This window comes from Rhinolophus hipposideros, assembly GCF_964194185.1.
Source record: "Rhinolophus hipposideros genome assembly, chromosome: 22".
NCBI lineage: Eukaryota > Metazoa > Chordata > Mammalia > Chiroptera > Rhinolophidae > Rhinolophus > Rhinolophus hipposideros.
This window is the reverse complement of record NC_138068.1, coordinates 21,205,907-21,219,728: the sequence shown is the minus strand read 5'-3', so window position 1 is coordinate 21,219,728 and position 13,822 is coordinate 21,205,907. Positions and strand designations below refer to the sequence as shown.

Below are 13,822 nucleotides of genomic sequence, written 5' to 3'. Positions count from 1 at the left end.
TCCTGCACTGAAGACTTCTATCTCCGTCATGATACTTATCCTAAAATGCATCATTCTGTTTTTTCCTAAGAACTAGAACATTCTCTAACATAACCACAGTACCGTCATTCCCCCATGTCTGACCCATTTATTCACATTATCTAGCTGGCCTTTGATTACAGTAGCCTCTGAAACTCTAGTTTTCTTAGTGAACCAGCTGAAAATCTTGACTTCTGTCTCCTGGGCGAGGGATATAAAAACAGTGACTCTGACTAATGAAAATAGGAAAATTTCCCAGCTTCCAGGCATTTCCTGAGTAAGCTGAGAAGTTTAGGTCAGATGTATCTCACCGTTTACATCTGTCAGAAAAATAAATGCTGAGGACTGGGCAGCTCCACACAGGATATGACCAAGGGTTTATTAATGACTGGAGTGGAATGGCTTGCCTTGGTTGATCAAGACTTCCCTACATCCCCACAAGTAAACAAGTGTTTCTTTTGTCATTTAACATCAGTGACGGCTTATCTGCACACTCAAAGCCCTTTTCCTTACTTAAGACTCGGTTAAACTTGATCCACTGCCTTCTCCTTAGCTTGTTTTGCTTGGCTTCTTCTGCTCCAAATCTCCTACTTGAGTTTCAAGGTGTTTGCGGATGGCCACGTGACTCAGGAACCTCTCCATGGTGAAGAGAGTCCTTCAGCTTTCTTTTATTGGCAGTGATGGTAACATTCCTTAGACAGCCCAGTGTCACAAAAAGGATTAATACTATCAAAACGTTAAACGTATGGGGTTCCCTTTTGGGGTGATGATAATGTTCGGGAACTAGATGGTGATGGTGGTTGCACAATATTGTGAACGAACTAATTATACACTTTAAAATGGTAAATTTTATGTATTTTTACAGGATTAAAAAAGAACTCAGTATTCCCTAATAGCTTTAGGAGGATATAGAAGTAGGTTCTTTGTGCAATAGCTCTTGAAATGGGGGTGTTTCCCTCGCTACCCAAGACCAGTTTGTAGCATTCTTATGAGGACTAACCGTTTTATAAAGCTCCTCTGGCAAATGTTTCATGCCAGGCTGGCCTTCCCTGCCACACTGGCTGTACCCCTGATTTCTCTGCACTGTGGGTTGGGGAGTGTTCAGAGCATAAAAATCTACTTTTTCAGATTGGCCTCAAGAAAGCATAAGGAAATTAAGAAGTCTGCTGGTACAGACTCATTTAAAAAACCCTCAAATTATCTTAATTATTATAGTTTTCACACTTTTTAAAGCAATGGAACCATTTCTTTTAAAATATTGTATTTTATAACCACAATAAGCATATATGATAAATCACCCTACACCCATGTGCCTCTCCCAGAAACTCCCTGGGATGCCTCTTTGGGTTACATTTGAAATGCACGGTTCCAGGTCAGAGTATTTTCTTTACTACTTGCTTGTTTGAGTGTTTGTTTATAAGCATTTTAAGAAATTTAAAGGATACCTCCTTAAATCACATATAAATATTCAAAATTGCCAAGAAACAAAAGCCATATTCTCTTGACATATTTACAAAGCAGTTGCCAGTGCCCTGTGCGTGATGGAGACAGTTAAATTGGATACGAACACATGCATATAACACATAAGTATCTATAGTTATATTTTAGGGAGTACCTTCAAATACATATATGTTTATAGGGACAAAAATAAGGACATATAGGTAAGAAGAAGACAGTGAGGGTCACCTTTAATCTTACTACTTTGAAATACTGTTAATGTTTGAGGGTGTGTGTGTGTGTGTGTGTGTGTTTTAAAAGTAAAAATGTACTATTTTATAATGTGATTTTATTCTGTAGTTTTTTGGGTTGTTTGTTTGTTTGTTTGTTGTTTGCACCAAATGAACATAGATGTTTGAGTCTTCCTAAGTGGTGAATGACAGGTCTGATGAATTTTTCATAAAAATAAACCATGCCGATCATAGGTAGCTTCTGACCTTGTGCTACTTATCCTTTTGTAGATTCTCAGCGGGAATTCAACAGTAGGCCAGCAACAGGATATGTACCTGTGGAGTTTTGGAAAAAAACTGGTATGTCTGGCTGTCGGTTACATGTACTCAGTAATTTGTGCCAGCATGGAGCACGTATTAGTGGGGAAGGTGGTTTTGTCCTCACATCCTCCTCATAGAGTTCTAGGCTCCTCTTTCCCCCTTCAGCTTTCCCACACATCTAGGTCGCCTCTCGTGTGACTTTGCAGGTGAAGAATTTGGAATGACTCCTTACAGTCCAGCCAGGTCCCTTTTCAACCTCTTTACCGGGTCACATTGAGGCATTGAGTAACCAATTCTTTCTTTCCTAGTTATATGCTCTCTTTGGGGGCATATAACTTAATTCATTTTCTGCCTTTTCACTAGAATCTACACAGTTTTCACATGCTACCACATTGCATTCATTCTGCTCTTGGCACAGCCCTCTGTTCTTCCTTTTACCTTCACTGTGCCTAGCTTTGTCAAGACTGTTCTTGGTAGGCCTCAATTTCTACAAGAATAAAGGAAAGTGGAACTGCCTGTTGTAGTAAGATAGGGGATTAAACTAACCTCATATCCTTAATATTTCCCTTATCCAAGTACTAACCACCTTTTCTTCTTGCCTCCCTTTCCCAGTAACATGTTTTTTTTAGCCCAATACAGTTTTTGGTTTTCTTATTTACTTTTATAAAAAATACCTATCATTCATAAAAGCTTGCGAGAGCATGAGACTGTGATAAACAAATGGATAAAAGATATGAACAGACAAGTTACAAAAAAATACAAATAAACATATTGCAAAATGTTTATTCTTACTGGCAGTCAGGAAAGTACAAGGTAAAGCAACCCTGATCAATTAACCCCCAAAGTCTTAACGCCCAGTTATTGACACATTTTTATAGGACCCTATTAATGACACTAAATCATCAGAGGTTTATACATGAAATTATTAGGTGCTACGAACCATGAGTATATGCAAATTTTTAAAGTCATTCTTCATTTGTTCATGCTTTTGGATCCTTTCAAAATCAAATGATCTGGACTTAACGCACATAAATTGCTAAGAAGCAACAGTGTATATAAAGACACTGTTTCTAGAATATTCTTGAGGCAAGGGGGAGGCAACCTGGGAAATGCCCAGATATCTGTGAATGGTTATGTGAATTTGCAGTGTGACACCACAATAAAATATTATTTTACCATTAAAAATAATTTGAAAATTGACATAGCAACTTGGAAAAATCTTTGCAATTGGACATAGGGAAATGTAAATTATATTACATTATCAAAAAGTAGAGTAGAATTGTGGGAAATTAAGATAGCAATTGTTAAGTGAGAGAGAAAGATTACCATGATAACTAGTAATTAGTAATTTTCTATTTGGAATGTACCTTTGGTTAACTGTGCTTTAGAGCCCGACTTTGATACTGGGCCTGCTAAGTCTGGGTCCTTGTTCTGCTGTAATGCCATCTGTGACCTTAGATGACCTTCAGCAAAGTTAATTATCCAAACTGCGATTCTTATTGATTGATCCTTAAACTGAGGATAAATGTTCTTCAGGGCTTTATTATATTGGCTCGATAAGATACACTTAACACCTACCTGGTAACTAATAAGAGGATGGGAAGGGCAGCTGTGCCGGGCCGCAGTGAACCCGTGGACACCAAGAGGAAAGGAAGCGTGGAGTTCAGTGTCAAGTCCGCTCCGCATCATCCTTGCTTGGCCTTTGAGCTGAAAACTTTCTTAAGACTGGAGCAATAAAATAGAAAGTTCTAGAGTGGCAGCTCAGAACACTCTGTTTATATTTAGACCGCCTTTGAGCCTAGGCCATGTGCAAGAGCCAAGCAGTAAGAGAGTTTCCTTAGGCTTCTGTGTCGTCCAGTCTTGTACAAGTCTCAGGAGGTCATCCACTTTGGGACTTAAGGCTCACGCTCAAATGCACAGAATGCGTCATTTGGAGTATCCGTGCTACGGAAACCAAGCAGGGTGGCGTTGATGGGAGGAAGTGACCAGAAACCAAGTGGGGTCATGATGACTAGGACTTCGGGAGCCCAGGGCTCCTGGCAACCTGCCCAGATCTGTATCTTCAGCTCCTCCTTACCTGGATGCGCCAGGTGAACCCCAACCTTCTCACCTGCCTCCACACCAGCACTGTGCTGATTATCCGTTTGATTTGTATAACACGACCATTCTTCACCTTTACCCTCGCCTCCAGGCCCTTAAATGCTACCAGTCTCATTCTGCCTCATCTCCTCCTCTGGGCCACTTGCTCTCGCCTAAATTCAGAGTCTCTTCATCACCTGAATTATTGTCCCAGCCTCTCAGTTGGTATCTCTGTCTTCAGTCTCTCCTCCTTGCAAAGAAACCTTTAGGTTCACATTTTCTTTAGAAAAGGCGCCAAATTCCTTAGCATGGGATGCAAGACTTTGCAAAAGTTCATTTCCACCTACCATCTCAACCAAGACACATTTTCTTGATCCTCCTCCGCCACTTGTAGGCCTGACCACTTTTCCCCTTGAATCTCTCTCTGATACTGACATACGCCATGGCGCCAAAGCCACCTTTTGTACCTGATAGCAGTTCTGAGGACGTGGACTACGTCTTAGCCACCTAGGGGTCCCTGGTCCCCAGCCCAGTGCCCACATCCACCTACATACCCAACAAATGATTGCATGAACGGACAACTGAGTACAACAATAAAAATGAACGCATATGTCACATGTTGATCTTTGTTTTTAGAAACGAGTCAGCTTGTTTGAGCTCTGTCCCTTAGAAATGATGTGGGGTGGGAGGGAAAAGATTTCTCGGCCAGTTGATTTTACTGTCACTTTCTTCTAGAAGAAGCTGTGAATAAGGTGAAAATTCAGGCCATGTCAGAAGTACAGAAAGCCGTTGCTGAAGCAGAGCAAAAAGCCTTTGAAGTGATTGCAACGGAGAGAGCCCGGATGGAGCAAACCATAGCGGACGTCAAACGGCAGGCCGCAGAGGATGCCTTTCTCGTCATAAATGAGCAGGAAGAGTCAACGGAGGTCAGAGCTCTGTTAGCGCTGGGGACTCGGGCTGGGGCAGCTGGAGTGACCCAGTCCACCTCTCTTCTCAAGTGCTAGGCAGTGGAGACGGGACACGGTCCACTCTTGAACTAGACGATTATAATTTGTATCCAGTACCAGAAGCTGTGATTCTCGGTTATATTATATTCTTATATATTGGTTTAAATGTTGAAAACTGACCCTAGAGACAGAGTTTGTGTAATTGTATACCAATGACCACCACCATTGCTTAGTGGCCTGTTTACCGTGTGCCAGCCACAGAACTGAGTGTGTGTATTGTATTGTCTTTTGGATCCTCACCGAGACCTTGTGAGGGAGGTGGTGTTGGAGTCTGATTTTATAAAGGAGGAAACTGTGATTTAGGGAATTTAACTGACATAATCCCACAGTGCTGAAGCTAGGGTGTGGGGTAAGGACATGCAGGCCCCTGCAGCATCCAGCCTGTCGGTAAAGAATAGGTTCCTTGGTTACGGATCGAAGTGACACAGCAGGCAGACCTGCTGTTCTCTAAGACCCGGGCCCAGTACTTGGTGATGCTTCTACGAGAGACAGGGTGGTCTTGTACCATGATAGCATTCAGTTTCATCATTTTCCAGGTTTAAGATAAACGTTAAGTCCTAAACAAGCCTGTCTGGAAGTAGGTAGATCCCACCTCCCAGTTGAGAGACTAGCTATATTTGGGACATTCTCTTGCAGTTATAAAGAACTGGAGTATTTTTGTTGGTTTGCTTTTTTAAACAACAAAGTTTATTTTGTCAGTCTGTTTAAATGATTCTTTTCAATATAGCAGTGCCAAGCATGGTAATGTGGAGATGAAAATGTGTAAATACCATGAGGCCATCACCACGGACGCGGGGAAATTGCTTATTGTAGCCCTCCAACAAAGACACTGACTTGGGAGGAAATAGTTCTTTTAATCCTCCACTTGTCTTCCCTCCTACTTTGTTTTTGAGCAGTAGTATCTATTTCTGTTGTGTGTATTTCATTTTATCTCTAGCTGTCCATATCAATATCTGTATTTGGCCATATGTATCTACTTTTATATCTATGTTTATATTTAACTATATGTCTTTCTCCAAAGAAGGAGTGTAACATTTTGGCTAAGACCATGAGTTCTGGATCTGGACTGCATGGTTTAAATTCCAATTCTCCATCTCTAGAAATTTGCTTTTAAGGAGCTGTAATTTCAAACAGTGTACAAAGTGGCCTGCAGGTGAGGCTCACACCAGCATCCATCACAGCAAACTTTCTTTCCCAAACAGGAGGGATAGCGGGGCCTAAGCTGTGGGTGAGTTTGCATTGGACAAGGAAGGCTAGGGCTACTTCGCCTCCGTTTCATCCAGAAAATTCTACTCGAAATCTATCAGGGTATCCCTGTAGTTTCTTGTTCATCCTGTGAGAGGTGGCTCGGCGTAGCGGAAGGAGTCCAGGGTGGGAGGTTAGGAACCCTGATTCCCAGGACCAGTTGCCCCTCACACTGGCACTGTACCCTGTGGAGTCAGTGTACAGTGGATGTGAGCAGCCCCTGGCCTGCTGGTTTCATAGTTTCTAGGAAGATATAATTCAATTGTGGTTGTGGACGTGTTTTTAAACTGCAATGTCCTAAGTGCCCTGTGCAGATAAAAAGGATTTTGTTATGTCTTAACAACGTACATTTGTAAGCTGTGGCAGCTCTTGCTTTTGGAAAACAGCCACCTCCTCTGAGGGCCAGACCCAAGCAATCCCCCGTGTCATACCTCTGGTGGAGGGCTGTCACGAGAGGTCGCCTCAGCTCCAGCACAAGGCACTCGTCCCCAGCCTGGCTTTCCTGGCAAACATAGTGGGCCAGCAGGTGATTGTAAGATGAGGAGTCATTTCTCTTTTAGGCCAGGTTTGCAATAAGGTCAGGGAGGTCTGGGATGGGTCCCAAGGATTTTGATAAGCCTGGATAGTTCTGATACAGGTGGTCCCTGGGCCATACTTGGAATAATAGTGGCATATACTGATGGCCCATGCTTAACAAAGGAAATTCTGGAATCCCATTTCTGACTTCCCTGGCCAGTAACTCAGAAGGTTTATAACCTTCTCCCATTAACTACAAAGGACTGTTTGGCTAAGTGTGTTGCTCCAGCTTTGAGGAATGTTGATTTGAAAGGCGACTCCAGCAATAAACTTTTTTTGTCTTGTATCTTGGCAAAAAGCCTCATGGTTAAATCAGGGAAAAGTCACAGGGAAAGGGAATGCGACAGTGTCCTTTTCACCCTGGCTACTCTGACACTTACCACATCATTCGTGCATGTCCGTTCCTGCCCCTGTGGGAGGCTATTTATCTTGTTTTATTGTATCTCATAAATCATGAAATAAGCTATTTTAAATAGAATGGCAGACAAGTACCAGTGGCTAAAGGCTCTGCCCCAGTTTGAGATGTTCTTACGGACCTGGACAGCTCTCCGAACGGGGCTGAGCAGTCGGCCTGTGTCTCCACAGCAGCCCCATGTAGGCACCCACTGTGCTCTTCCCCACAAGCGGTGACATTCTGCCAAAGCATTGTTTGGACTCAGCCTGTCAGACTCCAAAGTATTAAATTCTTTGGAATGCAGTTTGCTGGGATATCTATAAATGGACCCTAAGAATTACTTCTGTTCCCTATTGTGGGCGTCTGATGTTAGTGTTGTTAAGTTTGGGCCGTCCCGAGTGTAGGGCCCCTGAGGAGCCTGCTGTGGGAGAAGGGAGCCCACAGCCCTTTCTAATGTTCTTTGAAACCTGACTTGTCCGCTGAGTGTAGTGGAGTCACGTGGTCCAGGGTCCAGGCCTTCCAGAGCCAAGGCATCGTTTCAAAACCTTAGGTCAGTCCTTGCCCACTTGCCCTCACTGTCCCGTCTGTACAATGCAAGAGGCGGGCCAGGTGGCCCAGACCCACTTGTTGTATTTTGTTTTTCCCTTGAGCAAGTGTCCTGATTTCATGGAGGGTGGTGTGGTCAGACCAGGCCCATGACCGGCTTCTGCCATCCTGGAGAACCTGGGGAGGTGGGAGCGGCTCAAGTCTCCTGATGCCAAGAGAGCTTTGCCCCTTTCTGATGCTTCACTGGGCCAGTGCCATGAGGCTTGCTCTTATAAGTGGGTTCTGGAGACCTCGGGTGCAGAACAAAAGCCATGTGTCGCTACTGGAGTCATCACAGGAACCTGGAGGAAGGAGAGCTCCAAGGGGCAGGGACGGGTGCTGCGCGGGTGGCTGCGTTCTTCACGCTGCTGCTCTTCCTTCCTAGTTCACCGGGGGAAGTGTACCATCCAGCAACTGTTTCCACTGCTTTCACGGCTGCTGCTTCCAGCTCTTACCATGCGTCACGTGGCTCCTAACTTCCATTGTAGACTTAGTGCGTCCTCAAGCAGTGCACTACCCTCACCACGTGGTTTCTGCAGAACCCGAGCACTACCTGCCCTCCCTCTAGGAAAGTGCAGAGAGTAGTAAGAAAGCTCCCTGACCTAGGCCTTCTGGGCCCTGAGCTCTGAGCTCTTGTGGGGGTCCCCATAAACAAGCCAGAAGTAGCCCCACGACCCCCACCCCATCTGTGACACGGCAGTCTCTGAAAGGAGAATGGCCACAGAGGAAACAGCACAGCCATTCTTGTCCAGCCATCCCAGTCTCTGGCTTTTTAAAAAAGGTATCAGGTGTTATCAGTGGCAATAATCAAGACGCTTCTTCCATTGGAAGAGGCAAGAGAGAAAATGTCTAAACACACATGCCTGTGTGGTCTTAGAATAGATAGCTATGGTGGGGGGACCATGGGATAGTTTGGTTTGCTCGCTGAGTCACTGCTCCCCGGGAGGCACGACTCAGCCTGCCCGTGATGGTGCTGGGCGTGTGTTTTCACGTCCCCCTCATCTTGCTGTCCCGACGGCGGAGTCGCTAGTTTTCCCGTTTGACTCAGGCAACTCGGAAAGCAGGGAACAGTAGAGGCAGGTGTGTGCCGCTCCAAGGCCACACTCTCCCCATACGGGGCACCCCCTGTTCTACAGAGCAGGTGACAGGTGATGACAAGCCTGCCCCACGAGATCCAAGCAAATAACTGATGCCTGTGTCTTGCAGAACTGCTGGAATTGTGGCCGCAAAGCCAGTGAGACCTGCAGTGGCTGCAACATTGCACGGTACTGCGGCTCTTTCTGTCAGCATAAGGACTGGGAACGGCACCACCGCCTCTGTGGCCAGAACCTGCATGGCCAGAGTCCCCACGGCCAGAGCCGGCCACTGCTTCCTGGAGGAAGGGGCTCCTCAGCCAGGTCTGCCGACTGCAGTGTGCCAAGCCCGGCCCTGGACAAGACCTCGGCCACCACCTCGCGCTCCTCAACGCCTGCCTCTGTGACAGCCGTCGACACCAACGGACTCTGAGCCCCAGACTCACCTGCCCTGATGACCACACAGCACGACGAAACGCTACTCCAGGGGCTGGCTGTTGGGTCATCAGCAAGAAGTGAAGGGGTGGCAGGAAGTGTGCAAGGCCAGCTGACGCTGCTCCCCAGCCTCTCCGGACACTTGCCCCAGTTTCCGTCTGTGTCCTTGGGGGAACGAGTGTGCCATTCTCTCTGCACACAGGCAGCTATCTGGAGCTGTCTGCTCCATGGCGTCCTGGTCTGTTCCTCTCCCAGCTGGAGCTGGCATGGCCAGCCCCTCTTCAGTGTCGACCACCAGCTCCCCTCCCTGCCCCTTGAGGCAGCAGACTGTCGAATGTGCCCAGCCAGGCTGGAGGCAGCTTCCCCCAGGCACTGTCCCTTCTCCACTTCCTCCGGCGCCAGGGGCCTGGAGGCTGACCACAGGCCATGGAGGAGGTCCCCCCGACAGCTCCTTGAGCCCTATTTCCACCCTCAGCAGATGCCACTGATTGGTCCCCTGGGACTTGGGCAGGCAAGAAGTGGCACTCAGGACTCTCCTTGACCCTGCTGTTCAGACTTGTTAAGATTCTCAGAAGCCACGGGAAAGAAGTCACCATTTCAGTAAAAGTACCCACAATAATAAAAAATGAGTAAAACTTCTACAGATCATTTTGGACAAGATTTTCCAACCTGGCTGGCTACTTTATAGTTTGGGACCCATTTTTCTCTCTCTTATTTGATTTTTGCTCGTGCAGAAAATAGTTCCCAGCGCATGGATTGGTCTGAGGGAGAATAAGACTCGATTGTGGATAGTCTGTTCTCTCTGAGCATGTTGGCCAAACTAGTATTGTCAAGTTACGGAATGGATCACTATTGGAAATGCAGAACTTTTTGTCACCGCCTGGCTGTTTGTACAGTCTTGTTCTGTGTCCTTCTATCTCAGACCGCGCGTGTCCAGATCACGGTGGATCTTCTCCCCGTGGTCTCTGTCTGGCGCCTAATAAGCCACAGTTGTCCCAGAGGCTGTGACGTGATGTGACCGGGGCTGCCTCACCGGTCAGCGCTTGGTCCTGTCTGAGCAGCCCTCCTGGACCCGAAAGAATTCTTCAGACCTCGTGGTTTCATGTCATACGTACTGTCCTTTTAGTATCAGGCACAAAGTCTCAGATGCCTTTCTCTTCTCTTGTTTGATACCTACCTTCTTTGAGCTAAGAAAAGTTTTGTGAAATGTGAGAACCATTTTGAGAGAGCCTGACCAATTTTTCTTCCTGTCTTCAGGGACTTTTCCAGCTGCTTACCTGGCTTTCCAAACATGATGTCACCTAAGCCCCCGTTAAAGTCTTAAAACTGCCACACACATTTCCCCTGCCATTCGGGTTCTGTTGGGAGCCCAAGGACCCTGAACGGCCCAGTCCCCACCTCTGGGGCTCCACCACGCTCTTGCCTCAAGGAGTCAGTTGGGGAGAGTTGGTTGACTTGCTCCTGCTGGTACTTGAAAGCCCAGCTTTAGATGGCCACCGTCTGTGCGCTGACAGGGTGGAGGAGAAGCTCTCGGTCCCTTGAAGGAAAAGCGATCAGCATCGGTCGCATTGCCCTTGCATTTGTTGTATCTTACTTTAAGAACTGCTAGTCCCTGATTTACCTTTCCCAAGGATTTTCTATCTGAGAAAGGAACTCGGTACAAGGCATCTTTAAAATACCTCTATTTCCATTGCATAAAGTATACCCAGAGAAGGACTAACAGAATGATGGTACTTTATTGTGGAACTCCATAAGCTGCAAGATTTGATGGGTGTCCTGACTTTAACCTGGATGGAATGAGCACCCCAGACAGGACTTGCCTACATTTCCATAAGACGTGGGATGTCCCATAAGGAGGTCATGGAGCCTGTAAATCGCTTACAGCAAGAGGGTGTCGCGTGGTGTCCACGGGGTGTGTCCTCAGCTCACTGTCTTCACCGGCAAGTCGGATGCACTCCTAGGCAGGTTCTTTAAATCTTCATTGGCCACAGGCTAGCCAGGGCAGCTCACATTTCTCCTGGTTGGAATAAAGATCCAAGACCAACAAAATACTACTCATCAGAGCTCGATGTCAGTTTCTTAAGCTAAGGTTTAGGTTTAGCGGGCTGTGCTTCCAATGACAGCTTAGGTTTCAGTTTTTGTAATGCTCTTCTACACTGCTTTGCCCATGTGCTATCCAGAGGCCAAGCTGAAAACCTGGGCAGTGTTCCGCACTGGATTCAGTTCCCATACCTTCTGCTGTGTTCATTTTGGTGAGTTTCACGCACAGGCTACAAGCGCATCTGTCCAGGACTTCCTGTTAGGTAGGAAGAATCCCTTTCTCTAGCTCCCTCCTTTCTGAAAAGCTCCAGCTCTCTGGTTGAGAGGAGGAGGGGCTGGGCGTGGGCTGGGGTGGGAGAGGGGGCTGGGAGGAGGGGGTGAGTCCGGGTTCCCCACTTGGTTTCCTGCTCATCCCACCCCAGCTACCAGGTTGGGGGTGCAAGTTCAGGCTCCCCAGTTTAGTTGGATTTTAAATAATCAGGCTGCGTAAAGGACCCACCCTTATAGTTCCTATTCGGGAGGCCAAGACAAAGGGCTCAGAGCGGTGGTGCTGAAGGTGCTGTCAGGGTAGTCACAGGCTCTTCCATGTTACCCTAGAAACCAAAAGCAAATATGGAAGTGCCTGCCCAACCATCAGCATCGCCCACTGAGGGACACTGACAAGTGACTGGATATCATTGTCCTCTGCCCAGTAAGAAATGGTCGCAGGAACCAGAAAACACCAAGAGTTTTCTCCCAATATGGGAGCCGTCGTTAAATGTTCCATGTCCGAACGATGCTTGAGGCCGTCTCCTCCTACTTCAGCCGTCCTCTGGGCCCCCACTGCCTGCACCATATGTGAAAACTGACTCGGACCAAGCTGCTTCATTCTACCTGCGCGAGGAACAGCCAGCCCCCCTAATAAGGGCTGAGCACTCCACTCTGCAGGGTCTTTCCAGCTCTGGGGATCGAGCGGCCCTGAGGTCACAGCGAGTGGGTCTTTTCCTGGACTGGGCTGACTCATGACTGTCCCAATGCATCGGAGCTTAGAGACAGGACACGTGTACCCAGCATGGGTCCATGTCTGGATGGGCTGCAGTGTGGCCTCTGCACGCCGATGTCCTGGGCCCACCCAGGCCGCTGGCTCTACCAGGAGCTCCTCAACTCTTGCTGTCAACCTGCGCACCTTTAGCTTCTAGACAGGAAATCTACACTTTACTTTGTATGGCCTTGTTCCAAAGTCAGATTGCTCCCCGGTACTGATATCTGCTTGCAAAGGGTGTAGACCTTGTTCTGGGTGGTTCCAGAAAATAGCAAGTAGATCTGAAGGTTCCACAACACAATTGGAATTGTATGGTAGTGGGTTCTTCAGAACAAAAGGATTAATAATGACCGGGTGGTTGGTTGTCCTGGGAATTGTGGAAGGGATTATGGATTGAATAAATCATTTAAAATAGAACACATCTTGGAGGCTTTCTTGGGAACTGGTTTTCTAGACTCCCGGGTCAGTAGACCAAGCCAACGTTCTTAGATTTCTTTTTTCTTTAGCTTTTTACAGACAACTGGGTGATGGCGTGTTTGAACCAAATGTTAGAAAAGCCGGAGGGACCTGGGCTGCTCCAGCATGGGCCCGACAGCCAGCTGTGAGAGGACTGCCTGGGGTGGGGCGGGGACCTGGGCCAGCAGCCGCACAGGGCCCTTCCAACTCTGGGGGTGTGATTCTTACGAAACCAAAACGTTGACTGCCTGCCTCTGCCCACGTGCACTGACTTGGCTCATTTCCAAAGATGAGGGTGCAGGCGACCTTTTCCATCAAGAGCCGGGAGAAGGTTAGGGGGTCTGAGGGCGGGCCTTGCATCCCTCCTCCTCCTCACAGCCCCACAGATGGCCCTTTCCCTGCAGACCCCATCTGGTCAGGCCCACAACTGCCCAGTGTACACTCCCTGATGCTTATACCAAATAGGGCATGTGCGGCTGGCGGCTGGCAGGGACGGCTCCGTCCCTGCATTGGAGTTGGCAGAGAGAAGCAGCAATAAACATTAGGTGAATGGTGGAAAGTGCTGTTTGGCCAAGAGGCCTTTGGTCCAATGGCACAGCTTTCCAAGTTCTTGATGAGGCTACAAAAGCTCCATTTATAAAAGAAAGCCAATAATGTAAATAAGTCAAAAACTAAGCCTCCAAGCGTGGTTTTTAAAGGGGGATGATGAATGTGAAACCACCCACAGGATATGGTAGTCTGATTTTTCTGTGCATTGTCATTTCTTTGATAGCAACTTTTGTTACTTAACTCTGTGCATAACTTATTTAATGTACTGTATAAATGAACCAAAACTGTTGAATATGTATTTAGTTTGTTCTACTTAAAGTAGTCAATAAAAAGGCTATATTCCTTTTGTGACTCAA

At 47.0% G+C, this 13,822-nt stretch overlaps 1 protein-coding gene across 3 annotated transcripts in view; it reads left to right on the top strand.

Moving 5' to 3' along the window:
* The window catches only part of CBFA2T2 (CBFA2/RUNX1 partner transcriptional co-repressor 2), a 131,435-nt gene extending 117,615 nt beyond the window's left edge, over positions 1–13,820 (top strand). For 2 of the 3 annotated variants that reach the window (XM_081033604.1, XM_081033606.1), the window contains exons 9-11: positions 1,977–2,045; positions 4,821–5,011; positions 9,099–13,820. In XM_081033604.1, the coding sequence (XP_080889730.1) occupies positions 1,977–2,045; positions 4,821–5,011; positions 9,099–9,398 (560 nt within the window). In that variant the 3' untranslated portion in view covers positions 9,399–13,820. The remainder of the gene's footprint in view (positions 1–1,976; positions 2,046–4,820; positions 5,012–9,098) is intronic. The other variant, XM_081033605.1, reaches the window with a different exon arrangement.
* Positions 13,821–13,822: the final 2 nt, after the last annotated feature.